The 9414-nt window shown below is 37.9% G+C and overlaps 1 protein-coding gene across 1 annotated transcript; it reads right to left on the reverse strand.

The window, feature by feature from the left end:
• Positions 1-5907: 5907 nt before the first annotated feature.
• LOC108477689 (anthocyanidin 3-O-glucosyltransferase 5-like) lies at positions 5908-7335 on the reverse strand. Its single transcript, XM_053022581.1, is given in 2 exon segments — positions 5908-7036; positions 7039-7335. Coding segments are annotated over 2 exon segments (1395 nt in total). The 5' UTR covers positions 7313-7335; the 3' UTR covers positions 5908-5915.
• Between the last annotated feature and the right edge of the window lie 2079 nt (positions 7336-9414).

Raw genomic sequence — 9414 nt, forward strand, 5'->3', positions numbered from 1 at the left:
AAGGTATTCGATAGGGAGATCCACTTTTGATTGAGCCACCTGATTACTTGTTTTGTTGTTGATTTGGAATGGCGAGGGCATTCAATATCCCATATTATTTTTTGAAAACAATCTAATTTTAATTTACAAGCGAATATGTGTGAGGTTGATATTGTCACAAGCATGCTTATTAAGTTTTGTTGGTTTTCTAGTCATAAAATTAGTATTATAAAGATATGGGTTTATTTTTCGAATAATGTAGATGTTTATATAGATCAAAGTATAAGTGTCATGGGTCAAAGTTCAAAGCCCGTTACCATTGCACCAAATGCATCCAATTGAGGTCTATTGTTTAGATGAGGATCATTTGGCCCGCAAGAACTGGCCTGATTCGGTAATCTATTGGAGAAGCCTACCAAATTGAAGCATGATTGGCCAGATAATAAAGAAATGACAACTTAGGCAATCTTGATAAGTATGGGAACTAATATTTAAAGATTGATAAGGAATCATATCTTGTAAAGATTAGATTTGATTTGATTCAATGTAATCTTGTAAATCCCTAAAATTAAGGGATAGGCTAATCTCGTTCGTCGATGTAATGTAATCTTGACCGTCGGTTTTGAAGGAGCTCAACTATAAATAGAGAGCCTCCCCCTCATTTGTACTCACTTCATTTATTGTTTCATTGTTCTTTGTGAATAAGAGAATATAGAGAGTATTTACTCAAACACCTCTCATGCATTCTTTTTATTATTCTTTGTGGCTTCTTTTGGCGTAGTTTGCTTCCACTATACAAATTGGTGCCTTAGAGGAGTTCTTAAGGAATCATCACTTGAGTAAAGGCTGACTTAGGTGAGTTTAGATGAACGGACCGCTAAAGTTGCACGGATTGCGAGACAAAAGATCTAGCCCTGTGACAAGTGGTATCCGAGCTATTGGTTGCGAAGGCACCGTTGGGATGTCGAAAGAAGAGTTCGAATAAATATGGACCAAAAGATCAGTCCTTTTGAGGGAGATGCTGTCAGCTGTTGAGGAATGCGTGGGTAAACTTAAGGAGTCCATGAGGGATGTGAATGAGTCACATAATGCGCTTGGTGAACCATAGATGACTTGTGAGAGTAGTCTAAGGACTTTGTGACCATGTGTCTCATTTCCAATAGGAATAATATGCAAGAGTTGCTAGATTCCCAAAGGAAGAAGCTGAAGGAAAGGAACAATGATCTCGAGGCCATGATGATGGCTTTAAAGGAGGAAACAATAACCATGACAAAGGCTTTGAACACAAGAATAGAGGAGCTCGAGAAAGAACTAACCTTGTATCGAGCAGCCGTGGAGGAAGGAGTGTCGAGTGCAGCACACAATTACAAGGATGTTCCAAGGCCAAAAAATTTTGTGGGGACAATGTCTACATGTGATGTGGACAATTTCTTGTGAATGATGGAAAACTACTTCCGTACCAAAGGCATCATGGACGATGCGGTTAAGGTAAACACTACGTTATGGTGGCAAGGTAGGTCCACAGATAAAAGGCAAAGTGAGATTGGGACGTGGCAAGAGTTCCAATGTGAGTTGAAGAGATAGTTTTACCTAGAATTTACCGAGGAATAAACTCGAGCAAAGTTACGATGGTTAACGCAAAGGGGCACAGTGGGGGAATATGTTAGAGAGTTCAAGGAACTCATGCTCTAAGTTTTAGATGTGACTGATAAAGAAGCATTACTTGCTTTTCAGAATGGATTGAAGCCGTGGGTTAGACAAGAGGGGGAACAAAGAAGTGTCCAAAAGCTATCGGAAGCCATGACGGTTGCGAAGTCCGTGGTCAAGCTTGGTCTAGGAAAAGACAAGCTTGGGTCTTCCAAGTCTGAGGAAATGGGCGTACATGAAAAGGATCACAAGGAAGATATTGATGGCAATGGCATCGGCGACAATTGTGGTAATGGGAAACTACGAGTTGGGAAGAAGAAACCCAACAAGAAAAGGGACAAATTGAAATGCTTTCTCTGCGATGGTCCAAATATATTAAAGAAATGTCCAAATAAATCCACATTTTCTAAGAAAGAGAAGCTGGTAGGTAAAGCCTTAGGACTTGGTTCGAGCGCATGGGGTGTTGAAGCCAAGGAGGCCGAAAGCGAGAAGAAGTCAGTCGAGTGCTTCTTATGTCATGGTCCGCATAGGTTGTGGAAGTGTCCAAAGAAGTCTGTCATCGAAGGGGCCGATGGAGTAGAAAATGAGCCCAAGAAACTTGGTTCGAGCAAGGGAAAAGTCGAAGCCAATAGGGAAAAGAGGAGTAAAAAGAAGAGAATAAAATGCTTCTTGTGTCGTGGTCCGCATGAGTTACAGAACTGTCCAAAGCAATCCAAGTCAGTTGTGGTCAAAGAAAAGACAACATCGGAGCTTGTTGAGTTTTTAGAGAGGCTTCCACATGAGGAAGATGTGAGTTTGTCATCGAACTTAAGGGAAAAAGTTGTATAGAAAGCAGTGAAGCTGGGACCAAAGAGGCTCAATTCGAGTAAAGCGACAGAGTTAGCTGAGTCGTCGGCGAGGCTTTTACCCATGGAAGAGGTGAGTTTGGCATTGGATTCAGAGGAAGAAGTCACGATGCAAACCTTGAAGCTAGGATCAATGAGGCTCATTTCTGTTGACAAATTGAAGGGACTACCACCCATGAGAGAGGTGGGGTGTGCATCAAACTTCGGGAAAGTGGTGATAGAAGTTAGACAGTTGACCCGAGTAAATGCAATGAGGAAGGTACATTCTCAACACTATAATGAGTTCTAACTTGTTGATTTGGCAAGAACGTAGAGACCCTTTCGAAGTTCTTGAGCAAGGAGGCCGAGAGACTGTGGGTAAGTGAAGCCAAGTATTATGAATTAAGAGGATTCTGTTTGAGGCAAGTTAGAATGTGGGCAAGAGAGAGACGCGACTTCTTGTCATCGAGATGTACAAACAAGTGGGACGGTTCGAGTTAAGAAGCAACGTAAGTCAAGGCACAAGTATCGTAGGAAGGGAAAAGCTAAGCCGTCGAGACGAGACTGATGCAAATCAAGTCAATGTCATCCGAATTCACAACGACAGCATTACGAGAATGGGTGGAGGAGAATGTCACGAATCAAAGTTCAAAGCCCATGACCATCGTACTAAATGCATCCAATAGAGGTCTATTATTTAGATGGGGATCATTTGGCCTGTAGGAACTGGCCCTATCCGGTAAGCTGTAGGAGAAGCCTATCAGATTGAAGCTTGGTTATCCCGATAATAAAGATATGGCAACTTAAGCAATCTTGATAAGTTTGGGAACTAATCTTTAAAGATTGATAGGGAATCATATCTTGTAAAGATTAGATTTGATTTAATTTAATTTAATCTTGTAAATCCCTAAAATCAAGGGATAGGCTAATCTCGTTCGTCGATGTAGTGTAATCTTGATTGTCGATTTTGGGGGAGCTCAACTATAAATAGAGAGCCTCCCCCTCATTTGTACTCACTTCATTTATTGTTTCATTATTCTTTGTGAATAAGAGAATATAGAGAGTATCTATTCAAACACCTCTCATACATTCTTTTTGTTGTTCTTTGTGGCTTCTTTTGGCATAGTTTGCTTCCTCTATACAAGTTGGTGCCTTGGAGGAGTTCTTAAAGAATCCTCACTTGAGACTTAGGCGAGTTTAGACGAACGGATCTCCTAAGGGCGCACGGATCGCGAGAAGAAAAATCTAGCCCTGTGACAAAAAGTACTAAGTTAGGTTTTAAACAAGTGGAGGATTTGGGTAGATACTTGGGTTCTCCTTTATTACATCAGCGGGTCAATATGGATACTTACGACTTCTTGATTAACAAAGTTTGGGCAAAGCTGAGTGGTTGCGACACGAGAAAGCTCTCGATGGCTGGTAGAGTCACTTTTGTGAGATCGATTCTTTTAACGATTCTCATTTATTTTATGAGTTCTACTATTATTCCAATTTCTACTTGCAATGAGATCGAGAAGTTGGTAAGGGCTTTCATTTGGGTATCCTCTTCTGAATTGTGAAAATCGGCTCTTGTTTGTTGGCACAATTATTGCAGACCTATTGCTAAAGAGGGTTGGGTATCGCAATTTACTGCATCTTAATAATGTATTTTTTGCTTAAACTTGGTATCAAACTCTTATATGATGCTGAAGTATTTTAGGTTCAGGTACTGAGAAGCAAACATAATGTCCTTGGTTGTTGGCCTGACTTCAAACGCACAAAGTTCTTGTTCTTACATTTGGTGATCCCTCTGGAGATTATGGCCTGAAGTCTTACAAAGAGTTCATTGGTCAATTGGCAATGGCCAGCTGACATTATTTTTTCAAGGATAAATGGATTAATGGTTATGGCCCACTTGCAGATTATTTCATTGGAGATGAGCCACTTTATGAGAACCTTACAGTCAAAGATTTGGTGCGATCGAATGGCGAGTGGGACTAGGACTGGGAGAGGTTGGGCTGTTGGTTTCCTCGAGAAGTGGTGTTTAAAATTGGGGGCTTACTGTCCCCTTCAGATGATGCTGGACTTGATATTTAAGCTTGGGATTGGTCTAAGAATAGTATGTCCTCTATTGCTGAAACTTACAACCACCATAATGGCGCGTATTTTTTTTTTTGGGGGGCGATGATCTAATCTGGTCGTTGATTTGGAAATGCGCAACTCCGCAACGTGTGCGGCAATTCCTTTGGATTGTCTTTAAAGATCGACTCTTGACTAATGAAGAGCATTGATGACGAGGTATGTCTGGTCATAAGCGATGCCACTGATATGGTGCGGAGGTGGAATCGACCTTGCATATATTGAGAAATTGTGTTTAAGCTAAGGGCTTTTGGAATGGCCTTGTTCTTTCCAGGTCCAAGGTTAACTTTTTCTCACGACTTATTACAATATTAGCTGCAAAGTATCTTGCTGAACCATGACAGAATCAACTTAGATGATGGCATCTGGATTACGTTTTTCTGCCTGTCGATTTGGCTCTTGTGGAAGCGGCGAAACACTTTTGTCTTCCAAGGAGCTCATAGCGATTCTAAGGAATTGATGCGGACTGCCTTATCTTGGGCGCGATTGTACAATGATACGTTGGCTAACAGGAAAATTGAGATGATGAGTGATGATAGTATGCAGTGGACAGCACCGAAGGATGATTGGGTTAAATTAAATTCGGATGGATTGGTCGATTTGGATATAAATATTGCAGCAGTAGGAGGTCTCCTGCGGAACTCTGCTGGGGAATGGATTTTGGGATTTGCTAAGAAGTTTGTGATGTTTCGATATTCCAAGCTGAAGCTCGCTCGTTATTGGAAGGGCTCCAATTAGCGTGGGATAGAGGTTACCGAAATGTAGAGGTTGAGAATGAAAATGCACTCTTAATTCAGATGATACGCAGTGGTATTTCTGAACCAACGGGACTTGCGGATTTGCAAAAGAGAATGCCAGATTGTTTTCAGGCATGAACGGCGTGAATGTAACATTACTTATATAATATATCATTGACATATGTGCCTTTTATTTTAATTATTGATGAAGGGTTTTTTTTTTTGTTTTTTTTTTTCAAATTATCGTTTTTTGTCAATAACCTAATATATGAGTAAGAGAAAAAAAACTTATTTCACTACGTTATTGTGCGGCAATTTTTTTATAAGTCGCTCCATAATCAGAGTGTAATCTTGTTCTTTATATGTTTAGCTATATTTGTATAAAATTTATATTATGTTTTATGTTAAAATCATGTATAAGTTTTTTGTATGAATTTTAATAAATCTATGTATAAAAGTTTGAATATCAATTAAAATTAACGCCTCGTTTATCTAAATAAAAATAAAGGGTTTATTTAGTATATTATCACTTTTGAAATTCATATTTGCAAACATAAGTAGATAATACTCCTTTAGGAAACTCTTTCCCACAAAATTAAGCAGTCTAATATTATACTTGGAGGTGGTGCAAGCAATCTTGGGCCACTTGAGACAAAGAATTGTAAGACGAGCCGCCCTTGTCCAAAGCCTTCTCTGCATTTTGCTTCAATTCCTTGACTATGTTCTTCATTGCATGCCCTTCCTTATCCGCCATCATCATCCTCACCATCGCCTCAATCTCCCCCCTTCCTACGATTTCCTCAGTCGTCGACACCTTTGGTCGAACAGCAATCTCGAAATCCTCAGTTAGCATTGCAGCATTCATTTTTTGCTCTGCGTAAAGCGGCCATGCAATCATCGGCACCCCATTTGTAATACTCTCTAAAGTTGAATTCCATCCGCAATGAGATAAAAACCCACCCACCGAAGGATGGCGTAGGATCTGTGCTTGAGGCGCCCACATTGGGATTACCAAGCCAATGTCTTTGGCTCGAGTGAAAAACCCTTGGGGCAAGTAATCTGGGGTTCCATCCCCATCATTCTTCCCTATGGTGAAATAGCTCCCAAGTGCGTTGTTTGATGGAGGACGAACGCCCCAAATAAATTTTTGTTGCCTTTGCTCTAAACCACAAGCCAACTCAGTCATTTGTTTAGCTGATAGAGTCCCCCCACTGCCAAACGAGACATAAATGACCGATTCAATTGGTTGCTTGTCCAGCCACTGTTTTGCTTGTTTATCTAAAACTTGCTTACCCTCTTGTCTGACCAGTGGACCGATAGGATAAATTGGAACCTTAATAAGTCCCCCCAAGTAGTTGTTATCCCTAAGTGCTTCAATGGTTGAACACTCAAGATCTTGCCAAGTATTGATCAAGATCCCATTACTCTTCGTCATTTTAGTTCCAATAAATTCGGATTCATCAAGACTATCGATATCGTGCAACGATTCAAGAGTATCCTTGAAAGAAAGCGACTTACAACCTGGAATTTTCAACGGCTTTCGGCCCTTAACATGCCCCTCCAAGATGACCTGTTTGTCAAGGCTTGACGAATGGAATATGACGGCCAGGAACCATGCGTTAGTAGTGACGAACACGTACTTAAGCACTCCAAACTCCTGGGCTATCTCAAAAGCATTGGCTCCGAACAAGTCCACAATCAAAGCCATGGAGCGAATCTTCATAGCAACGACTCCCGCATGATGACGAGCAGTTTTGTCACTAGATGTGTGTTAGGCTCGATGAGGCCCGAGATATCCACGAATGGGAGTGCAACGATGTCAAGATTATCGGAAGTTGGCGATTTGAGAAGGGATGTGATCGAGGCATGATCACTTGCGACGAAAAAGATAGTGACATGAAACTCATGGTGACTGACCATTCGTTTGCCAAGCTCAATGATAGGAATGAGATGTCCCATGCCAGGGCTGGCTAGCAGGGCAACATGAGGCTGAGCTTTATTCGGCATATCTATGGCAGACTAAAAGAATTGACGTTGGAGTGAGATTAGTTAAATTCGACTACTTTATAGACAGAACATTACAAAAAATATATAAGAAGGCAGAATAATGGTATTTATTATGTTTCCTTTCATAGGAAATTCGAAATTGAATTTATGCTAATTACCATGATTGTGTTCAAATATTGATAAATCAAACTGGTATAGGCATGTTTTTAATTGATTTATTTGGTCATTTATTGTTGCTCTGGAAATATTTCCAACTCTAGGGTTTATTTCCTTTTTTCCACTCTCTTGATGAGAGTTTATTTCCTTTCCATATATACAAATATTCTTTTAATAAATTTATGATTCCATACTAATAATAAGTTTATGCTTCCCTTATCCAACCCCTGAAAAACTACTTCTAATCCCTAAATTTGCTCTCTGAATCACAGTTGTCTGTGAAGAATCATGGCAATTAGATTCCTCTACAAAAAGTATCCAATGGTCAATTCTTGTCACGTTAATTATATTTATCATTTAATTGATAGATGTAATGTGCACCAAATAATAGTCCTTTTTCACATAATGAATTGCAATTCATGCAACAGATTTTCTTCGTCCTAATGGAGCTTTGGTATTGTTTCATATTAAATCAATTCCGTTTCACTTTGAGTGTGTTTCAGTTTATTTTCATCCATAGTTGTAGTATCGAGTTATATTTGCATGTCTATAATGCATATTTATTAAAAATAAGAATTTATACTATAAATATATATATGAATAATACTTTTAAAAAATAATGATAAATCAAAAATAGTACACTAAAGCACGCCACAACAGTTACATGCTAATACTAGAGCAAAAAATATCGAAATTGTAACACCCTTAAAATAGATATGATATAAGTGGTGATATCTTGACCGGTGAATTTTCCAATTAAATAAAATGTGATGTATCATAAATAGTAGAGAAGGACGATAGATACCGAAAGAAGTTAAAATAAGTAGTATGTTGTGAGATATTAATAAGAAGTATGGATTAAATTGTAAAGATCTGAAAAGTGGAGTCAAATTATAAAAATTCAAAAGTTAAGGAGTTAAATTGAAAAGGTGGAAAATTTTGAAGGATCAAACTTGCACTTTTACCAAAATGGAAATGACTTAAGAGCAAAATAATTATTTTACAAGTGATATCATTTTGATAAAATTACCAAAATACCCTTAAACATATGTATTAAATTTGAGCCATTGGCTTCGCTTTATTATGGGTCATTGGGTCAAGTATAATTATATTTATTAATTCATGAAATGTTAACCCTTAGATTTTGATGGAAAGTGAGATGAAATATTAGCCATTGGATTGAAATTATTGTTATAAGATATTTTATATTGTTTTATGATTATAAAAAGAGAAGAATGAAGAACTCATCACACATCCATAGCACGGAGGAAGAAAGAAAACTTTGGTTTTCTTATAATTTGGCCCTTATCCATTAAATTTCAACTTTTCAACCCAAAATTCAAGAATTTTTTATAGTAATTGTAACAGTTTGTTTTTCAGTAGTGTCGAAAATAGTAGTTTTAAGGCCACAATTTCGACATGCGAGTCCATAAATATTATTTATTTAATATTTACGAACTCGTTAATGTCATAGTAAAATTTGGTTTAAAAATTTTAATGTTTGTTTAGTTAATTAATGAAAATTGACTAAATTGTAAAAAGTACAAAAGTCAATCACTATTAGTTATTTTTGGCCAAATGGGTGAGAGAATATTGCTTCATGGTTTTAAATGATAATTTGGCCATATTAGGTTATAGTGGACGGTAAAAATTTATTTTTATTGTATTTTATATGTTATATATGTTGATTTAATTATTAAAGTTAATATAATAACAAAAGCATAAAGAAAACCCTATCATCTTTTCCATTTCTTGCTTATTCAACCGAAAACTCGATTGTTGCTTAAGAGGAGAGTTCCGCTAAGCTATTTTTCTTTGCATGTAAGTGTTTTCTAGGTTCATTTTTCACGAATTTTACGTTTTTGAGATCTTGTAATGATATCTAATTAGTTTATGGATTGGTTTGTGAAGTTGTCAAAGTTTAGAAAATTTACCATTGTTGCTTT

This window comes from Gossypium arboreum, chromosome 12, assembly GCF_025698485.1.
Source record: "Gossypium arboreum isolate Shixiya-1 chromosome 12, ASM2569848v2, whole genome shotgun sequence".
In the NCBI taxonomy this organism is placed as follows: domain Eukaryota; kingdom Viridiplantae; phylum Streptophyta; class Magnoliopsida; order Malvales; family Malvaceae; genus Gossypium; species Gossypium arboreum.